This window comes from Centroberyx gerrardi, chromosome 17 (assembly GCF_048128805.1).
Source record: "Centroberyx gerrardi isolate f3 chromosome 17, fCenGer3.hap1.cur.20231027, whole genome shotgun sequence".
NCBI lineage: Eukaryota > Metazoa > Chordata > Actinopteri > Beryciformes > Berycidae > Centroberyx > Centroberyx gerrardi.
In genome coordinates, this window is record NC_136013.1 from 15,508,707 (window position 1) to 15,527,230 (window position 18,524).

Below are 18,524 nucleotides of genomic sequence, written 5' to 3' on the forward strand. Positions count from 1 at the left end.
TTAAACATGCTTGGGTATATTATAGCTGTTTTTTGTCATCCTCATATAGTCAAGGTCTGTGACGGCAACTGCTTGGTGAAGTTTTGTGTCATTGGTTGTGTGCATTAATATTGTTTTGGTTTTCCAGTGGCTTTTTTTGATATCAACAATGCAACAATATATAGAGAAATTGCATTACTTTTCAGAATAGCTGAAAAATTGTTGATACAAAATCTATGGAGAAATTACATTTATTACTAAATACTGTTACTGGATCTTGCATTTCCTACAGGTCGATACAGAAGGCAATTAATCAAGCTATTCTTAATTATTTCACAAATGCTAACGCTGATACTGATAATCCCCTTCTTCTTTTTATCATCTTCATTTTCACTGGAATTGTATTTGAGTTTTTTGGTGTCCAGAATTTTTTTTACGACTCTATTTTTCATTATGCTAAGATGGAAACTTTGTGTGTACGCGTCTCTGTTGTTCATGTGATAGGTTGTTTTGTCTATGTGTGTGTACGAGCGTATGTGTGTGTGGGTGTGTGTGTAGCGGGGTGTGCGAGAGCGAGCGAGCGTTTGGATCCCTCCTCCCCTGTGCTCTGCCGGCCCCTCTGTCGCTTTAAGTCCTGCCCCTCAGAGCCAGCCAACAGCAGCTGTTCCATATTCATCAAGCCCTTGAGTCTTAAAGAGCCCTATCCTGACCATGGAAAGAGTCATTCCTCTCGCTCGCTCTCTCATGCTCTCTCCATCTTAGCGCTCATCCGCTGCTGCCTGCGCTTCTCTCTCTCTCACCCCCCTTTACCTCTCGGTCTCTCTGTCCCTCCCTCTCTCCCCCCCACCACTCTCTCTCTCTCTCTCACTCTCTCTCTCATACACACACACATTCACTTACATACACTCACATACACTCAGACACACATTCTGTCTCTCTCTCTCTCTCCCACACATACATACATAAACACACTCACACACACATGCTCACGCACACACACACACGCCCACTCAAACCATCAGAGTCCAACATACCTGTGCAGGCTGGGGGGAGCAGTGCTGGAGGGGGTTTTCGGCAGCGTTGTCTCTGAGGGTGCTGTGCTATCATTTGGGGAAGAAGCGGGTCTCAATTGTTTTCTCTTTCCTCTTCCTCTCATTCCTGGAATGCTAAAACTGGACTGATGGACATTTCAGAACTTTGTCTTCCAGACCCTCTCAGCTATCATAACCAGTAGGTGCACCTCTTTTCTTTCTTTCACTCCTTCCTTTTAACCCGTCTGTTGTGATGCTGTTTTTTGCCCCTTTCTCTCTGCTTTCTTTTCTCTTTCTCCTCTTATTCTTGTTCTCCTCATCTGTTCTTTTAGCAGTGCCTGCGCTTGTTTTGTTTCCTTCACAATGGACCTGCTGATCTAGGCACTGAACTTTTTTTTTTTTTTTTTTTTTTTTTTACTGTTCTAGCAATGATGTACTTAGCTTTTGCTGGTGTCTCTCTTCATATGCCCTCTCACACCCACTCACACTCCTAAACATGCATTTTCTGACTTTCTCTTGTCCATTGTTTTAAGGGCTTTTAAATCCTGTAGGACTTTGACAGTATAAAGCAACAGGGCAGGTGCAACTGTGTGTGTGTGTGTGTGTGTGTGTGTGTGTGTGTGTGTGTAGATTTGTCCTGAGAGCACATCGTGCATGCCAGTCTATAAATTTCACTCAGAGCATGGCCGATCGATTAAGCTCGCCCCACTGCAAATTATATATTTTTTCCTAAAGAATTTGGGGTACCTGTCCTGTCGGGTTAGGAGGCTGTTTGGTGATGGCTTTGTTTCTAGATCGGGCCGCCCTGGGAGAATGAGAATAATATTTTAAGGAGATGAGATTAAAGTGAATCCATGGAATTGGAGAGGATGAATTACACACTGTAATATTTGTACCCAGAGAAAGATAAATGAAAGGACCCTGTAACCCCAGAGAGCTGGCAGCTCCATCCCAGCCACCGGCACACGAGGCAAGCTGCTGCCTCACCAGCTCCTGGGTGCTGGGCCAAGTCTGGGCTTACTTACCACGCTGTAATCTTGTAAATCAATCCACAACTTACATTTCATAGAAAATAAATTGCCTTAAGCTCGGGGAAATGTCTTATTATAATTTTTTTAAAATTGGAAACACTTTATTTTATCTTACAATATTAAGGTGTTTACTTCAACACCTTTCTGAGGAAACAGTAGTATAAAAAAGACTATTAAAAGAAACACAGGGATTACAAACCTTTGTTACAGTCTAGATATAATTTTTATTCATGAGTCTTCTCTATTTTAAATAGATATTATTGATAAAGTAAAGTATACATGTAAAGAGAGGTGATTGGTAAAATCTTTTTCATGAGTGACAGTTGCCTTGTTCTTTTACTTTTTTGGCATTTAGACAATTTGATTTTTTTCACTAGTAGGGAAGGGAAACATTTTTGGGAAAATGTATATTAAATTGAGGTATTTTAAATTAAATTGTGCATTCATATCACTTGCCCAAATTGTGTGTTCTTGTAAGTGAACCATGTGTGCTGAAAAATGTGTTAATGGTACGATGCTTGAGCAGTATAGATATTTTAAAAATGATTTCATTATATTTCAAAGCAGTGCAAGCGCCACAAATCCCTAACAGAAAATAATTCAGTGTGAGGTGAGAGAGCAGAATTCTGTTGGTGTGTGTTGCTTTTCCTCATTCATTTGTTTTCAGGGAGTCTCAACTTTAACCACTGCATACTCAAAAAGCCAATCTAGTGTACATATTAACTCCTTAGACGTGCATGCAGTAATCTTCTTTGTTTTCTCACTAAGCTGGATTATAGAAGTTCTCAACTCTCTCAGATACACCTTAATACAAAATTACACATGCAGCAGTAACTCGCCCACAGTGAGACACACTAGGTATTTCTCAAACACATCAGGTATTATAAGTTCAACTGTATTTATTTTTTCTTTATGCCTGGTTAAATCAAACTGTCCCTAAATAGGAACGCAAAATTGGAATTAATATTTTGTTTTGATACAGTTTGATACTCCACCATTTAAACTATTTTATTATTTTAAATGTTGTATTATTTTCACAAAATTTTCCAAGAAGTGCAGCTTTTTCGCCAATTTAATTATTTTTCCTTCAAATGAAATAATCCAAATGCATTGTCAATCATATTCATTGCAACTAAGGGAAATGTTGGTGAAACATTAATACATTTGACATTTTTAATTCTGTTGTGAGCCATTTCTTTAAAGGGTGCTTTAGTTTCATTGGACTTAATTTGACTCTGTTTTCTTTCATAATATCTATTAAAAGTCAGGAACATATTTTTATATTGAAATCTAACATAGATACAATCTAGCATACATTAGACAATTTATCAAACGTGAAATGACAAATTCCCAAATTTGTGCATGCAAAACATTGTTTCCACGATATAGTGGCATAGATGTTTATGAGTTGTTGTTTTTTTTTTTTTAAGAAATTCCAGTTACAGTGTGACAAATTACAATATTATTATTAGAGATTTAGTGATTATGTGCACTGATTGGGCATTTGTATATAATAACAGAAAATACTGTTGATGACTTAATGACGCTGTACACAAGAAAGAAGTTAGATTTTCATATCTCATATTCATAATATTGTATTAACATGAATTTCAATTTTGAAATGTAGTTTTGTGAAAAGCGCCTTTGCTTTTGCAAAGCTGAGTGGTGAACAGGTGTTTGGCATATTCATTTAACTGAAGAAATTGTTTTCAATATATAATATGATTGCAACACATTTTTTTCCAAACTCCAAAAAAATCTGTTACAATACATTCCATAGAAATGAGCATACTAAATTTAATTTTTTCCTAATTACAGGCCTACCTGCCGACCAGTCATTGGTGGGATCTAGCCAACAGTGGCCTGAGCATGTTGTTAATTTTGGTTCAACAGTAGCTCTCCTCTGCTAATTGTATAGCGGTATTTGCAGCCCTCAGTGTGGGCTGGATGTGGCCGTGATGCTTGGCTGAGAGGATTAGTGGGACGTATGTGCTCCATGTAATTAGCACAGCACTGTTGTGGAATCACTAGTATACACTCTATAGATTGACCTGGGGGCATCGCACTGCCTGGGAATTGGATTGAAACAGTGGCAGAGTTTTTGTCTTCAGAATGGAGAGGTAAACTCTTCTTGTGTGTTTGCAGATTGGTCATCTAAGAAATGTGAACACATGCAGGTTATTACCAGGCATTCTGTTAACACTTAGGTTTTACTGTAAGTTGCATTCTCCATTGTGTGTATTTGCTCAAAATTGGTTTCCTTCATTGCCATTAGTATGTAGCCCATTACACTCAATCTGTTATTTACTTTTGCTTGACTTGTTTAAGTCTAAATCTCTCCTGGCTCACACAGTGAGATGGAGCATATATGAGTCTGACAGGCTTATTGTTGATCTTGTATTGCAGTGGCTGGTCGCGCGCCACTCAGAAATCAGCCAATGCTGAGGATTGTCAGTTTGAGTTCATCTGTGCTTACTAGAAAACACACATAGCCTGAGCGGCAGTGAATTGAGATGTGACTTCTTTCTGGTCCTAAATGTTCCATCAACACCTCGCTGCTTTCCTCAAGCCCTGGCCCAGCCATTGCCATTCACTAAATATCCAATTTCCCTTCATGAAATAAGAGCTTTTTAATGTATTTTTTTAGAGAAGCAGAAGTTAGCACACAATGATGAATTAGATTTCAATTTATTTGACTTCATTCCCAGCTTGCTGCATTAGAGTCAGCAAATGCCCATCTCTACCATTCCGTCCCGTCCTTTTTCTCTTGGTTCTTATTAGGTTTCAGAAAACAAGGCGAGGGAATTGCATTAGTGTATCTTAAGTTAAAAGCTCTTTGCTCTTTGACCAAGTGTTTCAGTGTTATTGGGTTAATCAGATTTTTGCTGTCTTCATGGAGATGCTATCGCAGGCTAGAGGCAGTGGTGGGTAACCAAAGCAGCCCTGCACAGACACTATCCAGATGGGATCAGCTTACGGTAATTTGGTTTCAGAATACATTACCAGAAGAGGCTCCTGGCCGAGAATGGCCACCCCGCTAAGAGCCAGGAGCCGGTGGCCTCTGTAGCCGCAGCGTCCAGCCCCGCTGACCGGCCAGCCCACCGGCCCCACTCCCACCCTCCTCCTCTCCCTTGGCATTTAGGAGGTGTTGGGACGTGTGCCTTTTAAAGAAAACCTAATGTTTTTCAATTCAATTTGTCACCCAATTCTAAATGCATCTCCTTGTACCAACAGGGCTTCGTTGTCCAATTCATTAGGGCGATTACTCAGTCCACTGGCCACATTGGAGCCCTCTCATTTCTGGTAAGCCCTGCATATGAGTATCATTTCTTTCACTGTAAATATGTCACTCAGCCCGGACTGAGCGGGGGGAGGGTGGGGGATGCTGTCCCTCTCCAGGGCAAATGGGGATGCAGAGTGTATTGACGCTCTCTGGGTGTTCACTATTCTGTAGCTCTCTGTGTGTTTGTAGTTGTTAGCGGCCTGGGCCTGCTTTTTAGGAGCAGCCACTTCAAACCCCTCGATTCACCCTCTCACATGCAGCGGCCCTCCCCACCCTGGGGAGCTTTATTCCCCAGGTAATTAGCTGGGACAGAATGTAAGGATTAAAACTTAGCTTCCCATGCAGTAGTGTTATAAGAAACTATACCTCTTTATTTTATATTCTTTCTTCATTGGGATGCCATGTGTACTGTGTTTCATTGTGCATAATAATGTGTGTAAAGATAGTCATGTTGCAGGTGTGAAGTTTATGATTTATTGTTCTATTTTTAACAGCAAACATTGCATAAATCCCATGGCAGAGAGCATACTACATTACTGCATGATTTGTAATGTTATTGTCCAGTGATGAGGATTTCACTGTTATTTTAACACCGTGACTCATGAGAACCCATGTGATGTTTGGCCTTTACAGTCCTCAGCGATTAGCTACCATGCCTCTTTGGCTATTTCACGACATCCACCCGCACAGAAACCACCAACCGTCACCGCACGCGTCCCTCCTGATTTCTCGTCCACGGTAACCTTGGACACCTCCACCGCAGTGTGAGAATCTGTTTAAAAATAACCAGGTCCATTAGTCTAGAAGGATAATGCTAGCCTACGTGGGCTCTCATGCCCTTGTGGCAGCAGAGTGCTATCACTGACACGGTGCGTCAGCACTTCTTCCTGTTGCTCCAACACTGAAAGGGCCCCTCTTCATTTACACACACACACACACACACACACACACACACACACAGGTACCGCTCAAGAACTGAAATACCAGAGAAGTTCAAAGAAATAATTGAGTCATGAGAAGAGCTTATAACCTGGTAACACACTTGGCGAAATCCTGAAAACATTTAACAAATTGTAATAGTTCTGTGAAAAAGACTGCAGTTGAGTGGTAAAAAAAAATGAAACTGCTGAAAGTGAGGTTTGCTGTGTTTGCCATGTTTCATGCGGTTCTTCCCATCTGTATTTGTGTTGCATGGTCGCCTTGTGGATATGAAGGGGTAATGACAATTCTCTTGCTTTTCGAAATCGCTCCGTCCTAAATGTGATGGAGGGAAAATGCTAAGTCCGCTAATTCACACTTGGTAAGAAAGTGTGACGTAAAGTAGGGCGGCTACACGGGCGTTTATCAGTGAAGGCTATTGGTATTGAGCGGCCAGTCGTTTGAAGGTTATGTTTCGGAGCAGTAATTGAAATGCAAAATAACATTAGGATCGATGGTTAGCTCTGTTTATTTATGAAATCAATATTGAAACCGTCCGTCACAATAGCAGCTCTGATTCCCACTGACAGCTTCACAAAGTCTTCACTGTACAGCGGCCTGTGAGCCTTGCGCCCATTACAGCTTTTAGACTGAGAGCTGTTTTTCTCACCACTCTTTGGGAAGCTCTGATCAGACGTTTCAGGCTGATATTTTAAAATGGACAGGACGTTCTTTGATGTACTGCCTTCGGACGCGGTATCATCAAATGTTGAAACTGTTAAATTAAAAAGAATAGACGCAGAGGTGTAGTGACGGTGTGTGTACAGCTACCAGCGTTACGGGTATGTCTTCCAGAGAGTACTACTATCGCTCACTCCTGGTTTGCCCAAGGGAACTAGATGTGACCAATAACCAGCCATTAACATGGCAGGGTGCAGACTGCCAGCCACTCAGCCAGTGTGCAGGCCTAGTTTCACAGTGGCGGATAGGAATTTCTATTGATGTATTTGTTTCTCTTGACCCATGTCAAATATGCTTTGCTGTTGTGCTGCAGAAAGAACAGGAATGCTTTGATTTGAAGTTTGAAGTTAAGTTGAAAACATAAATTCTGATAGAAGACATTTCAGTAGAATCTTGTTTGTCTGTCAGAAATCAGAGCTGACTGGTCTACAAAACTGACATAATGAACAAATGTTTGGCAGTGTGGAAATATATTCAATCAATTTTATACACACATTTGAATTTCCTTGCTGGCGCACACAGGATTAGCGATGTTCCACTATGCAATGAATTTACAATATAATAAGATTTAACTAACTGTATCCTTACTGTTTGTTATCTGCTTTATTTTCTTTTTGTATTCTTTTTGGAAGGTTAGCACATCCATTTCATTTATTTCTTTTAATTCCATGTGAAGTTTCTACTACCTCAGTGTAAATCAAAATCAGTGTTTTGTTTCTGTGTGTGTTTGTGCTTTACTGACCTTGAGTGTCTCCGTTACCCAGAATGCATTACAATGTAAATCTTTATTCAGAGTGAAGCCTTTCTACCTTCATATCTAGAATGTCATACCAGGGGTTTGGAGCAGGAGATGGAGACAAGTCATGCATTAGAGGATAGCTTAGCTTGTTAAAAAGTCTAGGACACCAGTTTCTAATTGATCACAACTTTACTCTTGTGATACGATCATGATCTGATAATTGGCAGATTTGTTTGTGTGTGTGTGTGTGTGTGTGTGTGTGTGCGTGTGTGTGCTTCCTTGTGTGCGTACCTGCTCGCCTGCCTGCCTGCATGTTATATGAGTGTGTACTTGTGTGTGTGCGTTTGCCCGTTGGTCACAAAACATGTTCGCATAAAATGCCTCCTTGCGAGTCAACACTCGACCACCCTGCAGGGCTAAGTGCAATCGAATGGTTAAGTTGAGTGTCTAGTTGTTGAACCTGCCACTTGGAGAGTCCCTCCCAGGACGGCGGTGACACCAGACGCAATGCGTGCTGAAATGTATGTTTAGATTGCCCCCTGAAGGAGACACATTAATTCAGGAAATATCCCCAAAGTTTAATTATTCCTGAATGGTGTGGTGCTGGACGCTACCGTATAAATCAGTTAGGCCCACCCGCCTTTTTATTATCAGCACTATTTATGGGGAATGAGGGGCAGCTGGCGGAGATGAGCCTGTAAAAAGCTAGAGACTATGGGGAGAGGTCTACTCTGCCTCAGCCAGGTTCTTAACCAGTGTTATGAGCAACATCAATTCATTTTTTGAGTTGTTCATTTTTGAGTTATTTGAATTGTGCTCTATAGCCAGCATTTTATATTTGACAAATCAAGTTAAAATTCGAACATGATCACAGCATTCTGTATCATGCACCATATCTGGATCGTATGTGCTGTGATTGCATTACGACTGTGAGCCTGTACAAACATTTACACATTTGATTGCGTTTAAATTATCCTGGACACCTGATAAACCTGCTAATTTTGGCCCGTTAATTTTGCCTTGTATATTTGTGTGTGTGTCTATGTATGTGTGTGTGCACGTGTGTGTGTTTGTCTATTTGTATTTGGCTCTTCTTCTGATGAAGAGGGTAATTTATGGTTGAGGCAGGATGGGCTCTTTGTTTTAAGCAGGTAGAGTTCCCCCTAAACAAGGACAGCCTATCAGAAGAAGATTAATGAAGTAATTTCATGCATGGCTCCTTGCCTCTGTCCCCCTGTACACACAGTCACTGTGTCTAAACCTGTGATTTACATTGGACTGTGTTAAATAGCCTTAACCCTTTATAATAATATTTCTTTCTGTTTGTAATCTACACACACACACACACACACACACACACACTGCAGAATGCATGCAACATAATCAGTAATACACTTCACGTGCTTTGTGTACTAGTTATTGACCATTTTCTGATTAAATTGACCAGTCTCCGCCAAATTGCTTGTATCTCTTCTCTCAAAAGGTTCTTCCACAAATATTCAAGCCGGTAGATAGTGAACATTAATGCACCAATAGCACTGTTTTTCATGAACATGTTTATTAGTCATATTTCATGTAATCTTGCCCTGGATTTTACACATTGAACCCTATTGAGAGTATGTGTTACTGTGCTGTGTTGTGTGGACACCGGCTGGCGTTCCACATTGTGTATGCAATTGAATAAAACTTCTTAAAAGGCATTTCTCTCATAAAGCAGAATTCACATAAATTATTCCTATGAGCTTAGACAGTTCAGTAAATGTCTTTGCTGTTTAACGTGGAAACAAGAGAGCTTTCTGCTTTCTGAATCTTTTCCATTGGCTGACTTTGTATTCATAGAATTCTTTTTAGCTTTTACAGACAAATGTGTCATCATGTCATTGAACTTGTACAAGTTCTGAATCCTAAATCGTCCCCACATTCCAGGAAAATCACCCCGTCACACTGTCCATGACGTTCGTCCTCAACGTCAGTGCAGCAGCTCTAGAAAGTATCGTTTGATGACATTACAGACCAGTAGGGCTGCAGCTAATGATTATTTTCATTATCGATTAATCTAGAAATTATTTTTTTGATGAATCATTTAGTCTATAAAATGTCAAAAATAATGACAAATGCCCATCACAAGTTCCCAGAGCCCAAAGTGATTCTTAAAATTGCTTTAGTCTGACCAGCAGCCAAAAACTCCCAAAGTAAAAAAGTATAAATTTTATAATGATATGAAACTGAGAAAAGCAGCACATCTTAGCATTTGTGAAGCTGTAATCAGCAAATGTTTGGTATTTTAACAAAAATTTTAACTAAATGACTAAAACGATTATCAAATTTATCATCGATTAATTCTCTGTCGTTCGACTAATCGATTAATCGACTAATTGTTTCAGCTCTACCGACCAGGGATTTGGTTTTCTTGTGACTAGCTTTGGAGGAGACTTCATATACACAAGTAGACTTTACTGCCCATAACCATAAGAATTTGTGGGTGAATTTTGGTGGTACTATACTATCATAACTTCTTCTAGTTATCATCAACCATTGTGAATTTCTGTTGTTAAATTATACCGCGACCATGCCACATAATGGATGTAATGGAAACTAATTATTTCTGATGAAAAAGCAGAATTAGAAATTTGATCCCAAAAGTACCGCATGCCAGGCTAGACTTATCACTGAACTTCTTTTTACATACAGTGTGATGAGCTGTCCAATTCTGCTGGGAGCGTCCCCACTGGGTACGCATAGCAGATTGTTAACTCTTTGCTCTCCATAGCGGGGAGTTTGGACAACGCGACTCTCTAACAGCGCGAACATCCCCCACTGACAATAATCCTATCATTAGCCGTCGCTTCTCCGAGCATCCTGAACTCAGCCCCTTATAAGAACAAGATCTGCCCAGTGCGGCTCAGACAGTTTACGTCAGACAAACAGCAGCGCCTGTATCACAAGAGGCCCTCTCTTTCCTGCCAGCAGCATCTCTAGAACAGGAAGGAGTGGGAGGGGGGATCAATAGATGTGATCTGCTTCTTGGCCAGCACTATCTTGTGGTGCCGCTGGAGCATGGGGCTCATGTTGTCGTAGTGGAGTGAGCTCATGGCTTTATAAAGACTACAGTGACATCGCTGTGGAGCAGCTAAATATAATCCTCTGCTGGAGACTGAAAAACTTAATTGCCCAGGCCACGGAGCAGCATGGTCCCCCCAGTGGTAACCCAGCACCAGCCCCTAGCCTACGGACTATTGATCTGGGGCCCTCGCTCTCCATTGGTACGATAAACAGCTCTCTCTCTCTTTCCCCCTCTCTCTCTCCCTCTCCCCCTCCCTCTCGCTCTTCTATGTCTCTCTATCTCTCCCTTACCCTCTTTTCCTCTGTTTTTCTGTCTCCTCTCTTCTTTCCCTTTTGTTTGCTTCCATAGATCTGCACATCATAAATCTCTGTCAGCCTCTCCTGAGTGTCTGGCATATCCGTTAATAAAGAGGCCCCTCCCCTCCCCTCAGGTCCAGCCCCCCCCCCCCCCCCCCCCCCCCCCCCCTTCCACCACTCCCTCCTCTCTCTGCCAGAGCAGGACTAATGAATGAGAAACTCCAAAATTAGGGGCCTCTCCCTCATAGATTAGAATGGGTCCCTATGGAGTGCCGGGCTTGCCTCCAACCAAACCACTGCCATCAACCCCCCTCCCTGCCGTATTTCCACCTTTCATATTCTGTCTGGAACGCAAACACACACACTCACACCCATGAACACATGCACCCATGCATGCATGCACACAGACACACATGCACACACACAGATTGCCCCAAGGGTCTTTTGGCCCCATATTCCCCTGATGGTCATTAACCTGGAACCAGTTACACAGAGAGGCGTCCTCCATATTTCAGCTAAGTGTGTTTTGGAGTCTCCATTCCCTCCCTCTCTCCCAGGAGCCGCTCCAACCCCTCCTGGAGCCCCCATATTCCTTTTTCATTTACATGTTCCCATGTGACAACACACACCCCTCACACTTGGTGGCATATACTGTATGTATTTCCGCAACTGTAGCTGTGCCGTGCAGACTTTCAGCACGGTCTGCGCTCTCCCCAAATGAGTCCCTGGCTGTGTGTCGGAGCGGTAAGAGGTGGCAGTGGCCCCTGGAGGAGAGGTCAGCGTGGCAGCTGCCAGTGGGTTCTGGCTGTGGTGGGGAGGCTGAGCCGGGCTGAGAGGAGGTCTGTCAGGAGCTAATTGAGTTCGTCCTACCCGCGCTGACTCTGGGGCCAGTGGCTTATCAGGCCACATCGCCTGGGGCCCTCCAGACAGATCTGCCCCTACTGGGGCATCTGATATCACCGTCACCCTGCCTGCGGATGTCAACCCCCTCCCCCACCGCCCACCCCTTCCCCTCCGCTTACCCAGTCTGATCAGGTAGCAGGGCTCTGACACTCTGGGATGAGGTTAGCAAATGTTATAAAACCATGTTTTTGGCATCTGGCGGCCTTGAGAGTGAAAAGGACATCAGGCATTTACTCACTCTTTGAGTGGAGCTTCTAGCACAGGTTTGTGCTGTATGTGTATGATGTACATGAAACGGGGAAAGGGCCGTAGCGATTCAGAAGAACAGCGGAGGACATCAGTATCCTCCTGAAGTGAGTGGGAAGCTCTCAGCAGGAGTACTTACAAATTGGCCCAATTAGATCCTCAAGGTTCTGCGTTCTTACGACAGTGTCAGCCCGTGTTCTGAGTTTGGCTTGCAGGCGAGGGGAGCGCTGAGACGTGGGGGAACGAGCTCCTCGGTTCTCCTCTTGGAAGTCGAGGAGCAGCGAGCGCGAGCCGAGCTGCCAGATCATTAGGCCGGCTAATCCTGGTCACGGCAGCAGCAGTGGAATGATATTAGGGATCTGAAATGCTGTTAGGAGGGCCAGGTGGAATCAGATTAAAACCAAACTGCGCAGTGTGCTTTTGCGGGCCCATAACCCACCACTCAGCATGAATTTTGATCGGTACAAAGGGAACAAAAGGAGGAGGAACAGAGAGAGAGAGAGAGATACTGTATCTTTGACGAGCACTGCTCCTTTGGGCAGCCAGGCAGCAGAATTTGAAATGCTCTTACCTTGAGGAAGGAAGTAAGACAGAACTATAGATTTTACAGCATCAAGTCTCAGTTAGTTCAGCAGACCTTTTCCTTCTCCTGTTCTATCTGTCTGTGTAGCACACAAGCTAATTAGCACCTGCCCCACATATTGAATTATTTATTAGTACTATTGCTGCTGTCAAACTATTTAATGTTCATAATTCATTTTCCCATACAATGGTATTTATAGATTTAAATTGGACCTGTCCCATTAGAGAATACGAATATTTATAGAAATATTTCAGACTATTTGATTAATATGCCAGGTTCAAGTGGTTAGTATTCCTTCAGTATCATTAATCAATATATGCAAGCTTGTTAAAAACATAAGCATAGCAGTGGTATAATGTGTCATAGCAGAATGAGTTAAGGGGATTCTAGCCAGCACATTTATTATAAATGACCACATTGAGCTGGAGGGGAAACAGTTAAGACACTTATGCAATTATGCTAAGTGTCACCCTGAAGACGGCCTTTGAACCGGGGTTAAGCTTACTCTGAATTTGTGAAATAAAAGCTAAATGGAGCCATCTTGCGCTCCTGCGTTTTAATATATAGCCTTTAATAAGCCGAGTGCAGGTGCCCTATCGCACAGGTGCACATATCCATCTGAAACAGAGAACATAAAGCAGATGAACACAGAGCCGTGCATTAATTTATGGGGATGCAATCTGCATTCATTATCAAGAGGGGCAAGTTCTATTTTAGAAAGGCATGAAATGGATTCACTTTTTCAATTTCTCACTGCAAGGACATTTAGAAGCACAACTGGACAATTTTTAAAACTGCTAAATCTGAATAACCTCCCCCACCACCAATATTACAGATTTTTTTTTGCGTTGTTTAAATGAGTTCAGAGTCATTGAGGGAAAAACTGTAAATTGGACAGCATGGTCTCTAGCAAAATGGTAGTTGGTGTGTAGGTTTTATGTATAGGTTTTATATTGTGTAGGCTTAATATTGAAAGAGGAATTCCAGAAGTGCTCAGCCAAAGGGCTTATTCCACAAGGTCAACGGTTTTAACAGGGGGCATTTTTTATTATTTATTTTAGCAGTTAACCTTTTTGTGAATTTCCAGAAGTGTTGGGCACCTGGAGCTCCGATGAATATACATGACAGTAGGGAGGGAAACCCGGGAATGAGATTTAATTTGACACGCTGACCCCCATCTCCACGGGCCCAGGAAGCCAGGGTGAGAAAATAAGGTTGACCCACTGACCCCTGGGCCTGAACTCCTCCGTCACCCACTCTCACAATTAAATCAGCCGGAGAGAGCAAGAGGCAGTCCGGCCGAACGATAGGGGACACGGTGGAGGCCTCTCGCTTCCCATTTCCTCTCAAGCACTCTGAGACAGACAGCTGTCCACCAACCAAGGAAGAGCGCGCCCGGTGGGGAACGTCCCCCTCTCCCAGTGCTGATGGTAAACTGACATGTCAAGTATGTAAACATTACCATTAGTTGGCAATATGCTAATGGCACTAATGTGCTAAGGCAGAACTTGGGCTGTCTAGCTGCCACTCACTAGGAGCCCCCGTGTCTGAATTTGCATAAGCCATGCAAGGCTCAATTTCGTTAATGTAGGCGAGTGCAGGTGACCTTTCACCTCTTCAGCGGTACCTAATGCAGAGGGGTGTGTGTGTACGTATGTGTGCGACCTCGCCTTGACCCTGAGAGGTCACAATGTCCACACGGCGTCCCCAATACATCGAGTTATCCATCTTCTCTATCAGTCCACCTCTTCACTTCACTCTATTTGCTGGAAATAAAATGGGCTGAGCGTGTCCGAGCTAAGTTTTTCCCCCTTCTTCTCCCGGTGCAGTTTAAAGTTAAAGGTTATAGAGCAGGACAGGAATAGATTTATATGGGCAAAGAAGGCTGGTAGGGTTCGGAGTGCATTTTGTGGCCACAGCCAGCACTTTAGTCTGCACGCGCTACAACATCAGATTGTATGTACTCCAAAATACAGTTATTAGGCAGACAGTGAAAAAGTCAATATCCTGCCATCATGTTTCCTTTTGCCTGACTGCTGACTCAAGGAGACAAGCCAAGGTCCACTCTGCTCTCTAAACTATGGAGAGGCCGCTGTCTTTTAAGGATGTGTGTGTCTGTGAGTCTGTGCGTGTGTGTGTTTCGGTATTTGTGTGTGTTACGTCTTCTCTCTCTCTCTCTCTCTCTCTCTCTCTCTCTCGCTTTCTTCTTCCTGTCTGTGTGTGTGCTGTGTAGGCGTGTGTGTGTGTGTGTGTTGTGGTTGCGTTTGCGTGTGAGAGTGTATTTGTTCACTGGAACTCTTTTGCAGCTGCTGGGGTGTGTAGCTAATGAGGCACTTAGGATCCTCCCACCTGGTTCACTGGTTCATAGGGAAGGTTAGGACACATAGTGGTGCAGGAGATGGAGAGAGCGAGAGCGATGGAGAGAGTGGGAAAAAAAGAAAGATGTCAGTAAAAGGGGATATGTCCAACAAACTGGCAAAAGTGTGAGTTGGCTATTAAACGGAACAAGAAATGCTATCTTGGTGCAGTGCGACCCCATGAAACCTATTTCATGTTTCGTCTGTTTCTGCCCCCTGTGCTATATGCACAAATTGCACAGATCTCTGCTCAAAAACACATCTTTTCCACTGTAAACCATAAGGAAAACATTCAAGCGTGAAAAAAAAAACTCAGGTGTTTGACATCTACCCTACAAGAGCAGTTGAACTGTGTCACTGAATATAGGCAGTCTGTCAAGCCTTGTCTTTCTGTGACGGTCTAAAATGTTTTCCTCTAGGAAGTCAACGTGACGTCTAGTTGTAGGAAAATAGAGAATTTTGTGTTGTAATTGTCATGAATGCAACATTTGAATGGATATTTTGGCCACATAATCCATGTAATTTGTGTTTAACATCAATCAGTTATTTTTGTCATTTCTGTCAGTCACACCACTGGTTGGTGAGATTCATTTCTACCCTCTGAAGACTTCTGCTAATCATCTTCCTCCTCTCCCTCTCCCTTTCCCATCAACCCCCTCCCTCTCCTCCATCCCTCCCCCAGGCTGCTGAATAGAATGGCCGCTGATGACCGGCACCTACCCTCCAGCTGTGGGTCCTACATCAAGACGGAGCCGTCCAGCCCCTCCTCGGTCATCGACACGGTCAGCCACCACAGCCCCAGTGGCAACTCGGACGCCAGCGGCGGCTATGTCAGCGCCATGAACAGCCACTCCAACGGCCTGGACTCTCCACCTATGTTCACCCCCGGTGGGCTCGGGGCGGGCACCTGCCGCAAGCGCTACGACGACTGCTCCAGCACCATCATGGAGGACTCGCCCATAAAGTGCGAATACATGTTGAACTCCATCCCCAAGAGGCTGTGCCTGGTCTGTGGAGATATAGCCTCGGGGTATCACTATGGCGTGGCCTCCTGTGAGGCCTGCAAAGCCTTTTTTAAAAGGACAATACAAGGTATTTTTTCTCCTTTCACCCGCCACAAACACTTGAACACACTCAATACAAGTTATTCCATCCCCCGTCGCCGCATCACCGGACACAAAAACACTCTCCATACAAGGCACCCCCGGCCCCTCAACAACACTTAAACATACTCAGTCCAAGTGATTCACAGTGTTAAAAATCACTATAGTGCACAAGGCGTTTTCTGCACCTCCAGAGACTCTGTTTGGTTTTATTCCCTTTACACAATCCGGTGCAGCACCTAACTACTACAGTCGAGCATAAAAAGCATGCACAGTGCACACTGATACACTGGACATGAAATAGTTCAATTTGTCTTCAAATATTGATTTTACAGGCTGTTTAAAAAAAAGGCAAAATAGAAGAATAAAATCTGACAGTACCTCTAGTTTAATTGTATCTGTTACAACATGCACAGCATTGTACTTAAAGTTTATGCATTTAATCATGGTAAAGGAGACCCATACTAAGCCATTATGCCAACATTTACTGCACTAAACAATAAGAATATTTTGACATGGGGAACGCTGCTAGTGAGCAGATGATGACATCATCAGTCAAGATCAGTGGTGGGCGGTGGGGTGGGGGTGCGGTGGCCATGACATCATCATCAGAGGTCAGATTTGGTGGAGTGTGGGGGCTGTTTGCCCAGATGCCTTAGGGGGCTCAGAGCGTGTGCTTTATTATTCCTGTCCTGTCCTGTCGTTTGTGTGTGTGTGTGTGTGCGTGTGTGTGTGTGTGTGTATGTGCATGTGTGTGTGTGCTTATGCCTGGGGACTAGGGTGCGATTGGCTATCTGCATGGCATGATGTATCACAGCTTCCCATTAGAGAGGCAATGAAAGGCCCCCCACTGTGAAACTGTGCGCTCTGTCCCAGATTAATCAGGGAGACAGAGATATTATTGAGCCTGGAAAAAAATCACTGCACAACAGGCACAGCTGCCTAGGTCTAACCCTGTCTGCTTAGCAGTGGAAGACATGCAAAGGAAAACTAGATAAAATGGGGCAAAATGAGGCAAAGGGTAAAGTAATGGTAAAATGAGACGATTTAGAATGGAAGAAAAATACATTTTACATTTAAGCTAAATTAGTCCAATATCTTTTAATCCTCATTTGTTTTTATCAGCAATCGATTGCAGGCATTATATGGAGTGCAGGCTGTCTTGATGCTAGGTGTTGATTTTGGACCTTCCAGCCCTATCAGCTTTAGACAGTCTATGTACCTTTTGCAGGCAAACAAAAGCATTAGGCCAAATCCTCCTGTTTACCCACGCTGCCATCAGCAATCCTGTCTATTGACAAAAGATGAACATTTTCTCTCAAGTAACATAACTGAGCTTTTGTCCCCTCACTAAAAATACACTGACGGCAACACAATGGAACAGAAAAGAGGCATTGGGGAAGAAAGAGACGTCTTAAGTGGAGCAATGGCCCAAACAATTAAGAGGGAGGTACATGAAAGAAAAAAAAATTGAAAGCGCTCTTCTTTTTTTTCCCCCCCTCACTTTGCATTGTCGATTTGAAATCCCTCTCTTTCTCCTCTTGGAGGGCTGCCTGTAATGGAGCTAATCTGCCGTCGTTTGTCCGAGCCACAGGAGTTTTGTCAATAACAATCAGCGTTTGGAAAGTGTAATTAAGGCCGAGGCTTTTCATTAGGAGGAAGGGAGGGGGCCGTCTCCAGGGACGGGCATGCCAATTAGAAACTCAGGCACGCGTCGCCGGGTAATTTCAGGGAAAGGAGGGGAAAAAAACCCAGGACTTCTTTAGATTGGAGAGGGACCCTGCTGCTCTTTCAGAGGAGAGGAGGAGAGGCTTAATGGCATAATAATCAGACAGGGGTCCCAGGCAGAGAAGGCAGGAGGACGCAGGGACTTTTTGGGGGGAGGTGAAAGCTTTCCGAAATGATAAAAGAAACACATGCAGGATCGCTGGAGGAAAATGGAGGCAGTAAATAGCAGGATGTAGAGCCCTTGAAAGAATGAGAGGGTGCCGTTGATGAGAACTGATTAATTAAAGGAATAACGAGGCAGTCAAGGGTGGAGTGTGAGACGGCCTCTTCTAATGAGAAGAAAACAAAGGAGCTGTCTTTTCCAGCCCTTTATCACATTGTTCTATAGCACTTAGGGCAAACAGCATGCTAAGTTAATGTTACCATGTACATGACAGTTCTTTTATCACCTTGTGCTCTCACCTTGTGTATCACTCTGTGTATCCTTGTTAAACTGCAGCAGATTCTTGATGGCAAATTCTT

The 18,524-nt window shown here is 43.4% G+C and overlaps 1 protein-coding gene across 11 annotated transcripts in view; it reads left to right on the top strand.

The window, feature by feature from the left end:
* The first annotated feature begins 1,159 nt into the window (after window positions 1–1,159).
* Window positions 1,160–18,524, top strand: part of esrrb (estrogen-related receptor beta) — a 41,746-nt gene continuing 24,381 nt past the window's right edge. For 2 of the 11 annotated variants that reach the window (XM_071924141.1, XM_071924142.1), the window contains exons 1-3: window positions 1,160–1,209; window positions 5,276–5,344; window positions 15,854–16,263. In XM_071924141.1, coding sequence (XP_071780242.1) covers window positions 1,160–1,209; window positions 5,276–5,344; window positions 15,854–16,263 — 529 coding nt within the window. Of the gene's footprint in view, window positions 1,210–5,275; window positions 5,345–15,851; window positions 16,266–18,524 lie in introns of those variants that run through there. The other 9 variants (XM_071924146.1, XM_071924148.1, XM_071924150.1 and 6 more) reach the window with 6 other exon arrangements.